Below are 20,180 nucleotides of genomic sequence, written 5' to 3' on the forward strand. Positions count from 1 at the left end.
CACAGAAGTAAAAGGAGCAATGTAATGTAATTGTCGATAAACAAATAATAAATATAATTGGACAATTAAAGAAGTCGGAAACAAAACTATTGAAAATATATACACTGACATGGAAGTCTCTCCGATTTTTTTTTTTTCAAGCGAAGTAAAAGAAATTAAGCATATAACAAAATACCCTCATGTTTACAAGGCATAGAGGAATATATATATATATATATATATATATATTCATGCACATACACGCATGCACACACAGACACACACACGCACACACACACATCACTCGCGCGAAAAAACTATGCAAGCTCGTCATTGACAGTAATTAAATGTAAAAGAATTTTTACTATACCTTGTTGGAATTACATTTGCCATGTATGGTGGGTATTTCTGGTGATAGATAAAACATTTTTTACAATATTTTTCTTTTATATCTTTTGTTTTACCGTTTTCTTCGTAATCTTCTTCTTCTGGATTCCTTTTTCTTCTTATTTTCTGTTTCTGGCTTACTCTGTAAACGAATTTTAAATATATATATATATATATATATATATATATATATATATATAGTGATAGGAAGGACAACAAAAGAAAGAAAGAGACCTCGATATTATGTAAATAGAGGAGTTTATCTGTAAAACTATGTGACGCTTATTCGGTAGTCATGATAAAACTCCGAGTTTCGGATGCCGGATAACTGAAGAGATATTGGCGTGGGCTCCCACCCCGGCATCCGAAACTCGGAGTTTTATCATTGTTACCGAATAAGTGTCACATATTTCTACAGATAGATAGATAGATAGATAGATAGATAGATAGATAGATAGATAGATAGATAGATAGATAGATAGATATGTATGTATTTATATACATATATGCCAATATATCGAATGTATTGTTGACAGTCAGGAAGATTGCTATTCATGAGAAAACCAACAGAACATTACTTGTGGACGGATTTAATATTGCGAGTTTGATATCCCGATAAAATAATGGTATACTTCATTTATGCAGTGTAAGCTCATCTCAATTACTCTAATGTATAGGATATTTTCAAATGGTCACATAGAAATTGATAATTGTTCCTACTAAACCTATCGCATTTATATGTACGTTAAGGTTCGGACTATTTCATATGAGTCTAGTTTAGATCGCTAATGCCGATAATCATCCGCAGAAAAAACACAGTGGCAAATTTCACAACTGTCTAGTTACCTCTGCAGCATCAACTCCTAAATCATTACCTTAATCAAATGTAATTACAGTAATCCCTCGCCATATTGCCGTTCACCTGTGGCGGTTTATTTTTTAAGCTTACGTAGATTCCTCCGTTGTGTTGCTTTGCATTTATAATAATATAAATATATACAAATTATAAAAATAATTTTTAAAATATACAGTACAGTACTGTTTCTACTTCGCGGATTTCCACCTCCCACGAGAGGTTTTGGAACGTAGCGCACGTGATATCAAGGGATTACTCTAATTTATAGTCAGCACAAATGCTTCAATGTTTTGCAAACTATCTAGGGTTCCTTTAGGTTTCATTTTGTATCATATTGTAGCTTATAGAGGATTCATAATATTTAGCAGGGTAATGAAAGTATTGATTCAAATATAAGCTATTCTACGATGATTTTTATACTCTGATACACAGGAGATCATTACATTTAGCGCAGTATACTTCAAATAATACATAACGCTGTACATAAGAATGTGAGTGTATGAGATAATGTGAGCTAAGATATATTGTTGTGAGTGATAGTTCTCAGAAAAGAAAATATTTGAATATAGAGTAGATTATGTTACAGACAATTATGATGCAAATGGATCTGAAAACAATGTTTATGGGAAGATGAACAATAAAAAAAATGAAATTTGTTTGTGCAGAGCACATTCCAATCATTTGCTAAAACATATATCATGCTGCAAACAATAAGCAAATGCAATCAATTTGGCGCTTCTACTAGATGCAACAGGTTTCAAGCTCTTCATTATACAACTGCATATGATCAGTAGCTATGACCGATAACCAGTTTCCAAAACCGCTTAGGACATGCTTTCGGTGTGTTAGGATTATTTTGTTACTATTTCTCTACGATTTAACATGGGTAAGTAGCCCGAAGGGTTACTTCTCTGTAAATCCAGAGACACATATCAACTAGAATCAGGGGACAGGTGTATCCAGTTTCGTCTAGAATTTGGATGAGCTGAAAGAAGCTCTAAAGTTCGGGTAAAACAGGGAAAACCTACAACGCTCTAGGTGGAAATATCTTAACTCGAGGGTTACCTGATCAGATGAGAACTTGTACTAACTTGCCCTTTGTCAAAGAGAAACTTTCCTTGTATCGAGATATTTGTCTATCAATAACATCCATTCAGATGACTGCGGCCTCGAGATATTGTGGCTAATTTTCATTAGTGCTGCAGTATCTTATATTTCGAGGAATGATCTGTAGTAAGAATAACTAGGTAGTTATACATTATTACATCTTTCTATGACTGAGCTGCACTCCAAGCTCAAGTGTAGAAATAGCAGGAGCACATAACCAGTCATATCAAGCAGCATTATATAATAATACCTGACACTGCTGTCAGGAGTGTGTGATACATTTATCTTGTTGAAAATCATCCTTATAGAGGCGACTGAGTCGCCAGTAGTATGCGATAACATATAAAGCATTAAAAACATCGTCTGCTATGCATTGTTGTATGCATGCAGATCGTTGACCTTTGGTATTTTATGGGCCGATCATTGTTATCTTTATAACGGGCCTTGTAACCATTAAAGTTTATTTGAAAGAACAGCCCCGTTTCCTTTCTTAAAGAGGCACTGGAGATTCATTCAGCATAATTCAGAGTGCAGAATGATTTGAGATCAAGTATTTTCATGCCCGAGGAAAATATATGCATGAATGCGTGTCTATGGAGTATGAATATATATATATATATATTGCATCATGCTACTACTAATGAATTCAACTCTCCATGACACTCCCGGTAATGTCTTGATAGGGATACATATATTTGTTTTGTTATCATCCAAACATATATTACTCTTTTACTCTTTTACTTGTTTCAGTCATTTGAATGTGGCCATGCTGGAGCACCGCCTTTAGTCAAGCAAATCGACCCCAGGACTTATTCTTTGGAAGCCTAGTACTTATTCAAACGGTCTCTTTTGCCGAACCGCTAAATTACGGGGACCTAAGCACACCAGCATCGGTTGTCAAGCGATGTTGTGGGGACAAACACAGACACACACACACACACACACATATATATATATATATATATATATATATATATATATATATATATATATATATATATATATATATATATATATATATATATACGACGGGCTTCTTTCAGTTTCAGTCTACCAAATCCACTCACAAGGCTTTGGTCGGCCCGAGGCTATAGTAGAAGACACTTGCCCAAGGTGCCACGCGGTGGGACTGAACCCGGAACCATGTGGTTGGTAAGCAAGCTACTTACCACACAGCCACTCCTACGCCTATTAGATAATATATATGATTTATCTCCAAAAACCCTGGATTAACAATTAGGCGCCAGTTATAAATTGAATTGTATAAATCGTAAATTTAAAGCAAATATATGTTTACACAATTTGATGCAGTTGACTACTACTAATCCATAACTAAATATCTGGTAATAATGACCTTTGATTTCACAAAAAATCCACTATATACAAAGAGTAATTCTTGCTAGAAATTGTAGTATTTGACAGTAACATATGGATCAAAAACTATAGCGTAGATCTCTTTATCTCTTTCATGAAATCAAATCAGACTCAGAAATTCTGGTGATATTTAAAACCTAATCGATCAATGTGTGTGTGTATGTGTGGACATTAATCTGCATCCGGTGGAGAGCCTCCAATTCTGGAATTTTAGTGAGCGTGGAGTGAGGTCTTAATAACCATTACTCCCAGATCCGTTCCAACCCGGAAAAGTAGTACTTGTCAAGGATCTCATTTATCGATTAAATAAAATCCCCAAGCGAATAAGCGGCTCCCATTGTCTTCGAAGGTGTCGTGGAGAAGGCAGCTCTTCTAAGAGAAGGATACTCTGACAAAAGTGCAACCAAAATAGTACCAGTCATGCTTGTCACAATGAAGAGCGAGAGAGTGGGAAAAAGTACAAGTTTTTGTATCTTAAATCCCAAAAGATATCACTATTCATATCATCATCTCTTAATTCGTTGCGTATTTATTCGCGCATGCAAGTATGAAAGCAAATCAGAAAATGAAGCTGAATGTGGGACGACTATTATCCGGAAAGATGAGGCGGCAACCATCACATATATATATATATATATATATATATATATATATATATATATATATATATATATATATATATAAAGATATTATTGTTTACAATAATATCAGTGGCTCAGCAAGCGTAAAAACCCACAAAGATTAAAATCATTAATTATAATGAAGGGTACTACAGGTAATACCAGCATGATAAAACAGCAATCAAAACGACTCAAAAACATAAGTTTTCACTCTTGCATAACGATGAAGTCGGGAGAACGGGCAAAATCACTAAGATCCCGTACCAATGAAAAAAAAATCGAAAATTGTAAAGTGAGACATACTTGTATCACAGCGCTTTCGAACTTTGTGAAAATATCATTTAGTATCTCTTCAGTGAGTCTTACTGATCCAGTATGTCTGTATTTTCAATTTACGGTTTATGTAGTCATTGGTACGGATTCTTAGTGATTTTGCACGTTCCCCTGACTTCATCTTTATGCAAAAGTGAAAACTTGTGGTACCCTTCATTATCAATATATATACATATATATATATATATATATATATATATATATATATATATATATATATATATATATATATATATATATATATATATATATATATATATATATATATATAATGTTATCCAAAATAAATTCTTGCACTATTAATTGACAAATAGTTACAAGTAGGTAATTTTAAGATATTTCAGCCTTAGCAAGGAAATGCTTCAACCGCATTTTTAACCTAGCCATTCAATAGTACATGTAAACAACAATTAAATTAAACTGCAACAATTTCTTAGAAATCTATACACATACTTGCGCAAGGGGAGCTTCGATAATTTCACAAGATAAAATATTTCACCGAGTAGAAAATCAAGAAATTCTCAACGAATCTATTTATTTAATAGCAGCATGAAACATAGTAAAAAAGAAACGTAGTAAAAAGCCCAAGTGGTGTAACTCTACATGCAAGAATAACAGTAGATAAAACACATCTCTATCATGTAAGACACCTAAAGCTCCACGAGGCTCCAGCAGGGGATGGTGGCGAACCCTGCTGTATTCTTTCACCACAACTTTCTCTCACTGTTTCTTCCTGTTTCTGTTCTACCTGTAATTCAAAGAAAGGGTCAGCCTTTTCACACTGTGTCACGCTGAATATCCCCGAGAACTACTTTAAGGGTACACGTGTCTGTGGAGTGCTCAGCCACTTGCACGTTAATTTCACGAGCAGGCTGTTCCGTTGATCGGATCAATTGGAGCCCTCGACGTCGTAAGCGACGGAGTGCCAACAATCATGTAAGAGCAGATTTACCTCTTAGGCAGAATATAAATTCGTTGAAAACAAGTTACACTACAACGAGTTTCTCTGTATGCGAATAGTATATATATATATATATATATATATATATATATATATATATATATATATATATATATATATATATATATACATGTGTGTGTGTGTGTGTGTGTGTGTGTATGTATATATATATATTTGAAAAAATTTGTAAATGTACCACACGAGTAAGTAGATATTAAAGAGAAATAAAAATGAAAAAGCCACTTTTTAAAAATATTTTATGGGGTGTTTTAATTGATTTACATTACATGTTTCTTATCAAAGATGAGTATAAAATATATGAGAAGAGAAGAGGGCTATTAATAAAATACAACGCGGTCCTTTCGTTCCCTTCTGAAAGCATGGTAATTCGAACTCGCCGTGATAGTAGATCTACTATGTATATATATAAATGTATGTATGTATATGTATGTATATATGTGGGAGAATATACAAATAATAACAACAGACGAGGACAGGTGGTGTAAATAACAAAAGTATATATTAGTATGACGCTCGGGAATACGGAAAGTCTTTGACGTTTCGAGCTACGCACTTCAACAGAAAGAATACGGAGACAAGGAGAAAAACACGGAGAAAAAAAATTGAATAGTGTTCAGTCAACAGTCAATCATAATATATGCATATATATATATATGTATATATATGTGAATGTATATATATATATATATATATATGTATATATATAAATATATATATATATATATATATATATATATATATATATATATATATGTATATATATATATATATATATATATATATATATATATATATATATATATATATATATATATATATATATATATATATATATATATATATATATATATATATATTATATTCAAATTACGACAAACGTAAATAAACAAACGAAGTTTGCTTTTAGAAGTGTTGAGATGTCTTTTAGAAAGTTAAAGAAGTGATTTTAAATTCTCAATCGCAGAATAATGCTAATAATATAGCCTGAACAGTATAAACTACCCCTATTTTGCAGAGAAAAGTGTAGGTGGATGTATGTATTTGTATGTATATATATAAATATATGTATCTATATATATATATATATATATATATATATATATATATATATATGTATATATGTATGTATATATACGTATATATATATATATATATATATATGTATATATATATACATGTATATATGTGTGTGTGTGTGTATATATATATGTATGTGCCTATATATGTGTATGTATGTATATGTGTACGTATGTATATATGTACGTACGTATATATATATATATATATGTATATAGATATATACATGTACGTATATATATTTATATATGTATGTATGCATATATATATGTATATATGTATATATATGTATGTATATATATATATATATGTATATATATGTATATATATATGTATGTGTATATGTATGTATATATATGAATATATAAGAGGTCGTATTGTTGGACACTCTGAGGCTGGTCTTAGCCAGCGAAAAATTGCCGAAAATCTTCAAATTCCCCTTGCTACTGTTAATAGAATTATAGTGCAATTCAAAAGTCAAGGAAAAGAATCAACAGATTTTGAAAATTAAAGGTGTCTATGTACTCCCTGCATGTCGGTCTGTGTGTATATATATATATATATATATATATATATATATTTATTTATTTATTTATGTGTTTCAGCCAAGTGGCTGCGGTCATGTTGGTGCACCACCGTGATTTTCACGTTCCAGAGCCATGTATAAGAGAATTTGACATCGCTGTCCTCAACTGTGTCTCATTTCGAGCCATCGGTTCGTCCGGTATCGAGGAATCCTGTCATGTATGTGTGTGCATGTGTGTATGTATGCTCGTATGTATGCATATATAAGTAGACATATAAATCTAACTATAAGTATTTAAATCTACGTTTTCCTTATTAAAGTTGGTAAATAGGTATAGCAGTATATGTTGTTCGTGTATCACATACATGAAACAAGTAGACACCTCAAATCGGTGAATCGGAAATCTGGAATACTCATCGTCGAAATTGACAGAGACCCATTTACTTCTAATAATATATATACATTCATGCATATTTTAATATACAGTGATATTAGAATTCAATGCTACATTAAAAATAAAATTATTCTTTCTGTACAACTAATTACAAGTGAGACCATTTGTAATAAACAAAAAGGAAGCATGCAATTAAAATACATTATATAAACATATTCTTAAACTTGTAATATTTTAACGATATATTGTCCAATTGTTTTAAAAAATCGCAAGTTACAAATAATCCAATGCTGAACAATATGTCTTAAATGTATTAAAATATATGCGCATACACAACTGTACAATTAAACAGAATAAATTAACGGGTACATAAAAGGAATTCATAATCAGTGGTTTAATTATTGCTCCTCTCCGAATAGCATTTTCTTTTCTGTTTATGCTAAACAGATTCAGTCACAACAAAACAGAAACTTCAATTATATAGACAAACAAATATATGTTAATGTAACATATATCAATAGCTTTATAATATATTCATATATGAAGACATAATATTAGCTATTAAATTTTACATATATATATGTGTGTGTATGTGTGTATGTATGCATGTATGTGTATATATGTGTGTGTATGTATGTATATTGGTGTATATATATATTAAGGTGTGTATGAAAAAAATTATAACAGAAATAATAGAAGAGGGAGAGCGTTCTAGTAGCATATTTTCGATTTTGCCCTAATAAACAAAATCTAATGTCGCAGCTTCCGATTGACATTTGTTTAGTTAAACACTAAATCACAGATTGTTAATACAATACATCTAACGATTTGGTAACGATCCCTAAGGTGCTTTGTAGATATTCAAATACCCCGAACTCCAAGTAAGCCTAAACTGAATCTGGGTTATGATTCAGAGTTGAAGCGATACACCGTTTATAAAGTGAGAAATCTGAAACATTTAATTTAACTAAAAATTAATCCTCAATTATCTCTGCATTACCTAAGCTCTTCGCGATTATTATTATCAATTTTTTTCAATTTTTTTCACTGATGAGGCTTTATGAAAGCCAATATACAGTATAGTATATATTTTTCGGTATTTCACATTCCATGAGTCAATAACCCATAATCACACAAAGCATTATATGCATGCATCTATATATATATATATATATATATATATATATATATATATATATATATATATATATATATATATATATATATATATATCTTAATATATAAATCTGAAGTTGTGTGTCTGTGTGAAGCCTTTTTGAATGTTTATAGAAATCCACATTTTCCACTTTTTCGTAAAAATGTTTACATCAATGGAATTTTCTCGGTCTAAACTTTCCAGTGCAGTAATTAGATTTTTAAAATTCCGTTTACTTTGTGTGATTTAAGGGAGATTTGGCTGTCGTTTCTAGCAACATTTATATTTCATCCCTTCTACCTGGAACGCCATTCTTACACACGCGCTCAACATAAAAATATAGAGAGTAAGAGTAAAAGAGGGAGAGGGAGAGAGAGAGAAAGTGATACATACAACGTCATAGATTAAACTTTCATCTCAGTATTCTTTACCTATTTTTCATAACATAGATACGTAAAAACACATACATGACCTGTGACAACAACATACACATTGATCTCAATCTCTATTCATTTCTACCCCTCTTCCTCTCGCGCTCTGTAAAACGTATACACGTGCAAGTAAACACAATCATTTACATCGTGGTATATTTACAAAACATTGATGGCATAACTACAGACTTGTATCCCCCAACTTTGGAAGGTCATAACTTTCATAAAAATGAATAATTTTTATGAAATTTTCTATGCATATATTATTTATTATGTAGATTCCAAATATACAAAAATTTTCGGTGAAAGTGTTTTGGAAGGGGGTAGGGTACAATATTCGGAAATTCCACTTAAATTCCTCTTAACTTCCAGGAAAATGAATATTTTTTTCATGAAATTTTGTACAAATGTACCTTGATGTATGTACATTTCAAACATGCAGGAATTTTGAAGGAAACAACTGCAGGTTATTTTTGAGAAGTGTTCCCCACTCGGTGGTGTTTCGGAGCAAGTCGTCCATATTTGTTTCATTTTTCTCTATTATGTGTTTATGTGCATCCTTAGGTTTCTAATGAAGTAATAGGCAGTGAAGAGAAGCAGTCATAAGAAAACTTTTAACTACCCCTATTCCTTTCTCTTCCCCTCTCTACCTCTTCCTCTCTCGCTCTCTCAAAAGCATACACGTGCAAGTACACAATCATTCAGTAAAATATAACTCATGTTCGTTAATGTTTTGTAAATTTACCACGATTTTCACTAGGGTGTTAGGGTTAGGGTTTTAGGGTCAGGGTTTGGATTTAGGATTAATGTTACGGTTACGTTTTTAGGGTCAGGGTTAGGGTTAGGGTTAGGGTTTAGGGTTAGTGTTAGGGTTAGTGTTAGGATTAGGTTTAGGATGAGGGTTGGGTAATCGTCCGGGTGTTAATCTGAAAAATTACAGATATGTGAAAAGTACCGACCCTGCCATCTATTATAACTTTTGTTGTTCTGTTTAATATATACATAGATTATGCCTCCAAAGAAGAGAGTTTGGTGGGGAAAGACAGCAACCGGTTTAAAATGACAGCCACAGACTGCAGCAATTCACCACATTCCAGTAGCTACTTTGAACATAATGCAAAATGGTGCATCAATACCTTCTGCCCAATATGATAGAATTCTGGCAAAACTGTTTAGCAACAGATCGCCAGCAATTGCTTCATCACAAATTGCCATCCTAGCTCCTGTGAAAAGAGATTACCCTGCTATGTATAATCAGGGCAGCGCAAAAAGTTGTTTTGCACAAGCATTTCTATAGCCAATTACACGGATGAAATTTACGTATGCTTAATAATTTTACACAAAACAGCCTTCAGACTTTCCCTATTAATTTCATCGTCTTTTGAATTATGAACATATTTACATCATAAGGGTTTTTTCGTTGTAAGGCTTTCTTTTTTAGTTGATTTTCAGCTAGCAAGACTTATCGTAGATGGCATAATAAGTCACACCCGGACAAGGTCGGGTTATACTGCTAGTATATATATATATGCGTCCCTCAATGCCGGACAAATGATAACGGAATGCTCAGTACGTATTGTAGAAGAAATATATGTATATCGGAAATTAAATAAATGACAAAGGAATAAGAAATTATGTAATGAATTTCTTTCGCTTACAGCTATTTCTGCTATAACATGCAATGCTGCTTCATCGTTGGAGCTTCAAATAATGAAGTGCAAAGCTCCGTTGAAGCTATAGAGTGATACACAAGCACGGAAATATGAGTGCATTGAATCGTATAGCAAAAACATCTCTAACCTGATGAAGTTCATTAGATAATTTCTTATTCTTTTGTTGTTTATTTGATTTCTTATTTCTAGTCTGTACTCGTCTGATACTTTTTTGAGAAGCATAAGTATACTAAGTTTAGCATCAAGTTATTTGTATTGTTATGCCTAAGCAATGCATATATACAGAAACCTAATAAAACTTTGTATACATTCAAACAATGTAGCCCGAATACACACAAACATCCACAGACATATATGTATATATCTTTTTGTTTTAAATACTTACATATATATACATACATATACGTAACTATCTCTGTCTCTCTCTCACCATATATATATATATATATGTACGAATCTTTGCACTCCATTATTGGAAGCTCTGACATGTACTTCCTTGCGACAAAGTAAACTTGATTTAATCAAGATACAATTGGCCTGACAATTAACCTGCGATATTCACCTCGCTTGGATATCTACCGCTTCCGAGGTTCCGCTCGCTATGAAACATATGTATCACGGATCTTAATTATTCCATTCGCATACCCAGCAACCCTGGTCGCCTACCGTCAAATATGAAAAACAGATTTTCAATTTATCCGTACATCGATACGAAAAGATCCACAAACTTCCGACTCAATAAACCCTTATTATACCTGAATGTTGTTTTTATATCTACTATGGATTGTTTGAAGCTAACTTTCTACTCATTTTATAGATCTCGAAAGGTGAAAGACCTTAGTGGAATTTGTAACCGCCAAAATATTACGAAAGATTTTTCAAATGCATTGATCAGTACCAGGTATGAATATCACGGCCTTTCACTCACTTTTGCAACTTTCTACAGTATAGAAATAATAGACTCACACACACATACACACAGAGGCATACGCACACACACATATACATATACATATATAAATTCTAATGTTAATACATATCAAATAATAGTTTTAACTTGTGTTTATTTTAATTTCATATATATATATATATATATATATATATATTCATATTCGTCAATATTTACATGCATTCACATGCACTCATATATGTGCGTGTTTGCATGTCGTGACACATTGATGTAGATATACATGTATATATATATATATGTATATATATATATATATATATATATATATATATATATATATATATATATAATTGAGGTGATAGATATGTGTGTGTGTGTGTGTGTGTGTGTGTGTGTGTGTGTGTGTGTGTGTGTGTGTGTGTGTGTGTGTGTGTGTGTGTGTGCGTGTGTGAATTTCTCGAAATTATATTTAGAACGTGTTTTCAGAAACAATTCTATTACGTTTCTGAGTTTTACATATTTCTGTTGTTTTTTAGTGTATTGTGGGCATGTTGAATTGAATCACATTAGCAGAAATGACACTGATTATCATCATTCAGTCTTACAAAGATATTACCATTACTAATACAAATAAATCACATATGTTCCTTATACCAACCACTCACGAATGCATAAGTAAATTATAGACTTTAAATGTTACAACAAATTTTTTTCTGTCAAAAGTGAGTCTTTGTTGAACTTACAACCAAATTTGTAAGACTTTTAATTGCTTTAAAGGAGAAAGTAATGAAGTTAAGGTGCTCAGTGAATAATAAAGTTAGGATTTTCACTTTTACCGAAAATGATGTTAAGCGTACACATGTTAGGTTATCATTATCTCAGAATTTAATTGAGATACACATATCTTAGCGAGATACTTCGATATAATTCAGGACTCGAATTTATTGATAACTTTGGGAAAACGGCACGCAAATATACCAATGATGGAATTTGAGCCTCATCTGACATCATTCCTCATTATTTTATTCAGGAATTATATCTCCACCATTCGTCCGTTCTTGCGCTCTCAGTACAAATTTCGCCGAAGTTGATTTTGCCTACCTAGCCATACCCAGCCATCAGTTGTCAACTCACTCTTGCCCTTTATTATAAACAGACATAATCTTCTAGTCTTACATTTAGTAGTTGATAAAGAGATAAATGAATTAGAAATGAATCACAATACTTTACAAGCTATGACCCCAATGAGCTTCATGCTATTCTTGGAAGTGTAGTCTGCCCTTAGATACATGAATTTCTTCCATCTTCTTGCTCTGTTAAAGTATTTGAGAAAAAATATATTAACGTGTCCAAGTGGTTAAAATTCTATCTATTTATTTGTACACCTGATGCTGGCACTGATTTTAAATTGATGTAATGATTGCATTATTCAATTAAATGGAGCCGCTTGAAACGGTCGTACTACTTGATATCCTGTTGCTTATTTTGATTATATATATATATATATATATATATATATATATAATAATAATAATAATAATAATAATAATAATAATAATAATAATAATAATAATAATAATAATAATAATACAGGTAAAAACTCAATTAAAATCAATTTATTAAAAATTAAAATTAAATTAAGTTCACAGTATAAAATATATATAAATATATATAAATATATAGTTTTAGAGAAAAGAACGAAGGTTCATGAACTCATCGAGGAAAATCCACTGTCACATATAGAAAAATTAATAAGTAAAAGCACAATAAATAAGTATAATATAATACAAAGTAAATATCATAAGATAAATATAAATTATCTTTATCTTATGATATTTACTTTGTATTATATTATACTTATTTATTGTGCTTTTAATTATTTATTTTTCTATATGTGACAGTGGATTTTCCTCGATGAGTTCATGAACCTTGGTTCTTTTCTCTAAAACTATATATTTATATATATATATACGGAGTATATATACGTTTCTGCTTCTAATGTCCCACAGCGCTGCCAAAGCAAATTATAAGAATAATATTCGTCATAATGTATAGCACATCCGATCTGGAACATGGAGCTCCATCAGAGTGAAGAAAAATACATAAAAGAAAAGAAAAAGAGCCTCGAGAGGAAGAATAAAGGCTTAATATATTAGAATCATAACATTTTGCGCATTTTGCGGTGTAATGCTTTAGGCTGTTAAGTAAATGACTAAACTAAAAAAATTAATTGGTGTGTTAATCTTTCTTTAAGGGTAATAATGTGTAAAGTAATATATTTATCCTGCACTATATCGGTACAACTTGATGAGACCCCGAAAAATTGGCTCAGTGGGCTTCATGCGATTCTTGAAAGTGTAGTCTATTCTTAGCTACGATAGCAACAACATGAATTTCATCCATCTTCTTGCTTTGTTAAAGTATTTGAGAAAAACTATTTTAACGTGTCTAAGTGGTTAAAATTCTAATTATTTATTTCTGCAGCTGATGATGGCACTGATTTTAAACTGATGTGATGATTGCATGATTGCATGATAGTTCAATTAAATGTAGCCGCTTGAAATGGTCATAGTACGTCACTACTTGATATCCTGTTACTTATTTTGATTTTATTCACCTTACTTCGAGCTGTGCGGATAATACGGAACTGACTTCGTGCTTCACCTTAAGTACCTAATTCAACTGAATCTCAATTACACATACACACACGCACGCGCACACACACACACACACGCACACACACACACACACACACACACACACACACACACACACACACACACACACACACATATATATATATATATATATATATATATATATATATATAATGTGCCGTAGTTACTTAGACACTTTTAAATGCAACTACTATTGCTGTTTTATATAAATCACCTTCTTTGGATATGAAAATATTGAAATATAGAAAATAAGATACTTGTACCGTAAATGCTTCCACTGCAAAAAGAAAGAGACTTATTGTTACAATGAAACCAAAAAATCGGATATTGCACAACGCCATAGGCGTGGCGATAGCGCTTCGAAAAATCTCAGAGATGTTAGCATTTTTGCACAGACCGTAAAAATAGTGTGAAACATACCGCTGAAACTGAAGAAAAAGATAAATTCGCGTTAGTCTTTCGTAACATTTTTGTTGCTGTTTTTCTTTCTTCTTTTCTGAATGGAAGTATTACCATGATAAAAATGAAACATCTTGCTATAAGGATTAAGGTGTGTAATCAAAGTCTTACTCCCTTTCCAAAACAATAATTCAAGCAAAAGCTCTAAGTATATTTACAGCTGTGAAAAATAATAATAATCAAACAGCTCTGAAGATATATTCAAAACAAGTTCTAGTTGGTTTGAATGATTATTTAAGAATAGAATTCAGTTACATAGTCTAAACATAAGTGAGGAGTCAACCAATGGTGATAAAAAGCTGAGGTAAATTATGCGGCTGCTTTGAAGTAAATATTAGGGGGAGATGGGTATATTGAACAAAAAATATTCAACGTAGATAGAAATGGATTAGTTAGGAAAAGAATCTACTAAACTCTATATTTCTTAAAATGAAAAATTTCAACCAGGACTGAATATTTGTTAAGATCATTTCGAGGAAATGCAGATAATGGTTTCTAGTTAAAGAGTAATATTACACTCAAATTAATTCTAATGATCGATAATGTTACTAGTCACGTGGTCATTTGTGTGTAAATATAAATTACCTTTTTTACCGCCAAATACGACAGCATTATTGCAACCAGTGGACCAATGAAAAATTGTAACATGAAAAACTTATATGCAAACTAAGTAGTGTGCACCAAAACTTACTGAAGCAATAGATAACAATTTAATCTCGAGTTGATTTGTAGAAGAAATATATCAAAATCGCAATTAACGATATTCACCATGATTGTTCATGTAAAATACCCGCGGTCTAGCCGCAAGGACCAAATAATTTGGAGGGACTGTCTTCCCAATTGGAGATTTTTTATTCAAGAAACAGATTCGTTTTGATGAATTTGTCTCTGGAACTACTCGTATTCATAATTTTCTTGAGTCTTTTATATAGAAGAATTATCCAATAACGTACTTCTTTCTTTAGATGGACAAAATGTATAAGAAGCAGAGCATAATAGATGAGTTTCAATCGAGCTGATGAAGGATCTCTTCATCATGGAATATGAAAATATATTTGCAAAATGTTGAAGAATTAGATGAAATTATTATTAATGCTAGTCACATCTCATAAATGAAGCAACGTCACTGAAATTTTTACGAAGTTATTCTAATTTACAAGCATGTATGGTGACTTAAAGTGAGAGAATTTGGTGCAATATATTTTGTTTAGTTATTGTAATGTCTGTAATATTATTTTATGTATATTTCTTTTGGTATGTTTACATTTAGAACTTGCTAATACTTTCAGATTCCTCTTTATAAAAACATTTTATCTTAAAAATTTAAATTTCGTTTTCCAAAATAAAATGTAATTTGTTACATCCTTTCACTCTCCGGTAGGACATATAGACATAAATAAGCAAAATAAGTTCTTCAATACAACTCTAGATATAGAAGCAGCAACCATCGATTATATCGACATAAAAGAGAAAGGTGTAATATCAGCCATACACGAAATGAACGTAAACTCTGCAGTTTGACCTGATGGTTTGCCAGAGATTATTTCAAAGACGTATAGAAAACCGGGCAAATACTTTTCCAGAACTTCATCGCATGTGGTAAGGTTTCCAAAAAGAGAAAAAGACGGTATAAAATGCTCTATCCATAAAGGAGGAAGTGGACCAGACACTAAAATTACACATCCGCCTATCCCTGAGTTCACGCTTGAGAAGTCAAGGAACGAATTGTCAGTGGAAAGTTAATTATCTTCTGGAAGTTAATGACTTCCTCACTAACATGCAGTACTACTTTCGCCCCCAGAAGCTGCCTCACATAACTCCTGCAGCATCATAACTAGCAGCCCAAACGTGAATGTTATATAGCCCAACTTTATAAAGGCCTTACATAAAACTGATCATGAAATGATGCTTCACAAACAGTATAGTTCAGAAAATAGAGAAGTTGCAGAACTACATTTTATAAGTCCAGCAAGTATATCAAATAGCTGTATCAAAGAATACATTAATTAACATTAAAGTACCTCAAGGAATTGTACTTGGATTATTGTTGTTTGTGGTCATACAGACAATCACACAACGAACACATTGATGATACAAAAGAATCGAAGGCAAGAAGTCAACGACACTATAAATATACACCAAGACTTAAACAAAATATACAATTAGGCTGAACGTATTTCAATGCTAGAAAATTTCAAACACCCCACTATTAGCCCACAAAGATATTCTTTTCTACTCTAGGCACACGGCCCGAAATTTTGGGGATAGGGGCCAGTCGATTAGATCGATCCCAGTACGCAACTGGTACTTAATTTATCGACTCTGAAAGAATGAAAGGCAAAGTCGACCTCGGTGGAATTTGAACTCAGAACGCGAGGATAGACGAATTTCTGCTTAGCATTTCGCCCGGCGTGCAAACGTTTCTGCCACCTCACCACCTTAGCCCACAAAGATATTGTAATTACAATGTACTGAACCGTGTGCTATTGCAAACTAAGGGCCATTACCAGCGATTTGCTAGAGGATATTATTCGCAATGATGAATCATTCCATGCGTATATCAATGTTTGTATGCATAGAAAAGTGAATTATTTTATTGTACGAATGTTATATACTTGTGTTTTACGGTGGACAACATTTCTTCAAACAGGTGTATTGAAACCAAATATGTCATTTATTTATCACATTATTATGGTTTTTACCGGTTTCCTTATTAATTATTTTTCTTATCAACAATACGTTTCCGAAGTATACCAACATTTACCAATATATGTCCGCTGTTACTATGTTGTAATTAAAATAATTGTAGTCTTGATTTGTATTGATATTTTATCGTAGTCCACAATCATAGGAGCTCTATTGTATCTAATTGTTTTTTATTATCACTAAACTTCATAAAAGCTATTTTTATGTAATTATCGTGGGTTAGTTTATTTCAACCAGCAGAAAATCATTCAGAAATTATTTAGACGAAGTGTCTAATCTTTTCCATTAGTGTTAGTGTTCTTCTTGCTCATCTTCAGCAAGCTAAACTTCAAAGCTATACTTCAAAGCTAAACTTAAAAGACTAACTTAGGCCATTCTACCGCTTTGTATGCTCAAAGGTACCTCACACGATATATCCTTCGTTTTTTTTTTTAATGTTTAACACGTTTAAAATGTTTAAAATATGAAACGTTTTACTAATATTTCTAACAGGTCTTAGAGCCACCTGCAGGCTGTTCATATTGATACGTCTGGCTTTTCAGCACTGTCTATATATTAGATTTTGTAACTTATCTTCGTTTCAATGTAATTATATTTCTTTTGCCGATCTGTAGAGTAAAGTCATGGTTTTCTTGTGCGTCTTTTCAGGCCTTATTCATTAGTGAGAATTTTAAAAATTGAAAGAACAAGTTTAGCGGCATTTTTCCAGCTCTTTAGGTTCAGATATCAAATGTCACCAAGATGCTTTTCAAGGGTCGATAAAATAAAGTACCAGTTGAGCCCTGAGGTCGCTGTAATCGACAAGCCACGCCTTGTTTCAAGCCTTGTGCCTAAGCAGGCCTTGTGCCTAAAGTAGGAAGCATTATTATTATTATTATTATTATTATTATTATTATTATTATTATTATTATTATTATTATTATTGAGTGAGAGTGCAGTGCATGCTATCAAAATGACACTGGGGTAAAATATATAAAGCCCAATATACACATCATGACTACCTGCTTGATAAGGGTACACCAGGCACATGCATCACAACCATATGTGCGCGACATGGTGATCTCATATCAAGACAAACAGTGCATGAACCTGCAGGTGGGGCCAAGTGAGAATTTTCTTCAGGTCGAGTAGCCGATCCTGCTCAAATGGTCCCTGAATAAGAGTTGTCACAGCTTCTAACGCTGGAGATGTACTACGGTGTCACCTGTTCACTACCAGTGAACTAAGGTAATACACCGTATTTTTCGGGCACCATCCAGAGTATTCGAGCGGTTCCACTCAGTGCTGTTTTCTGCAAGTGCCCCACCCTTATTGCAGCCCCTATTTGTTCCAATCTCAAGAATCTTACTCACTGTTTCCAGGGCTCCGACAATTATTGGTACTACTACCACCTTTTTCAGCGACCACAACTGCTTAACTTTCCAAGCTAGTCTATCTTATCTATCGACTTTTCTTTCTTCCTTATTGCATAGCTTTTTTGATAAGCATTTATAGACACCTCTTCTGCTCTTCACAGATATAAGCTTTGAATTTTGTATAATTTATAGAACTACCATTCGATAAATTATACAAAATTCAAAGTTTATATATCTCTGAAGAGCAGAAGAGTTGTCTATATAAATGCTTATCAATATAGGATTCCATTATTGGACAGCTCTTCTGCGAAACGATCGTAAGATACTTTAAAACTTAATTCAAAACTTTTAAACTGTTATATTTATTATTATTGTTACTATTATATATTTACACTTATACATATTTACATATATTTATATATATTTATATATATTTATATTTTTAATACAACAATTATTTTACACACGTATATTTCTCTCTGAAGAATTTTCTAATATTGATTTCCTGATATTAATAATAATATATTATAAAATATATATAATCGCTCGTATTAAATACATAAATACTTTAATAGTATTAATATTTTGATACAATAAAAAGCAATCACTATAAATTCAGTATATAATATTCTCATTGAATATTATATATATTTAATATGCACACCTTTTTTGTCAGCTGGGCATGCTATATCTATGATCCAGCATTGTTTGCTTTTGTTCTCAATTAATACTATATCTGGCTTCCTATTCTCTATCTCATGGTCGCACTGAATCATAAAATCTCATAGGATCTTTGCATTATCATTTTCGATGATGCCTTCGGGTTTATGTTCGTACCACTTCTTTCGCTCTGTCAAGTCCATACTTGTTGCAGTGTCCAATGGACAATCCTTGCAATGTTGTCATGATGTCTCTTACATTCTTTCTGGTCTAGTGGCGTACATTGACTAGTAATATGCTATTTTGTCCACAAATTCTGCACTTATTACTCTCTGACGTGTTGTCTATTCTGAATTTGATGTAATTTGTTCTTAGTGCTTGCTCTTCGGCAGCACAGAGTAGAGCCTCCGTTTCCGGTTTTAAATCACTTTTAGTCATCCATAGCCGTCTTTTTTCTCTGTCTGTCTATCTTCAACATCCTTATGAAATTGTCCATGCATTCTTTTCTTTATCCACC

At 32.1% G+C, this 20,180-nt stretch overlaps 1 protein-coding gene and 1 long non-coding RNA gene across 7 annotated transcripts in view; one reads left to right on the top strand and one right to left on the bottom strand.

Moving 5' to 3' along the window:
• The window catches only part of LOC128247053 (uncharacterized), a 476,761-nt gene that overhangs the window by 331,475 nt on the left and 125,106 nt on the right, over nucleotides 1-20,180 (top strand). The window lies entirely within an intron of this gene.
• The window catches only part of LOC106868710 (vitamin D3 receptor), a 216,343-nt gene that overhangs the window by 30,527 nt on the left and 165,636 nt on the right, over nucleotides 1-20,180 (bottom strand). For all 6 annotated transcript variants that reach the window (XM_089348118.1, XM_089348116.1, XM_089348119.1 and 3 more), the window contains one exon: nucleotides 350-508. In XM_089348118.1, the coding sequence (XP_089204244.1) occupies nucleotides 350-406 (57 nt within the window). In that variant the 5' untranslated portion in view covers nucleotides 407-508. The remainder of the gene's footprint in view (nucleotides 1-349; nucleotides 509-20,180) is intronic.

Source organism: Octopus bimaculoides, chromosome 2 (assembly GCF_046866305.1).
Source record: "Octopus bimaculoides isolate indiv1 chromosome 2, ASM4686630v1, whole genome shotgun sequence".
NCBI classification, from domain to species: domain Eukaryota; kingdom Metazoa; phylum Mollusca; class Cephalopoda; order Octopoda; family Octopodidae; genus Octopus; species Octopus bimaculoides.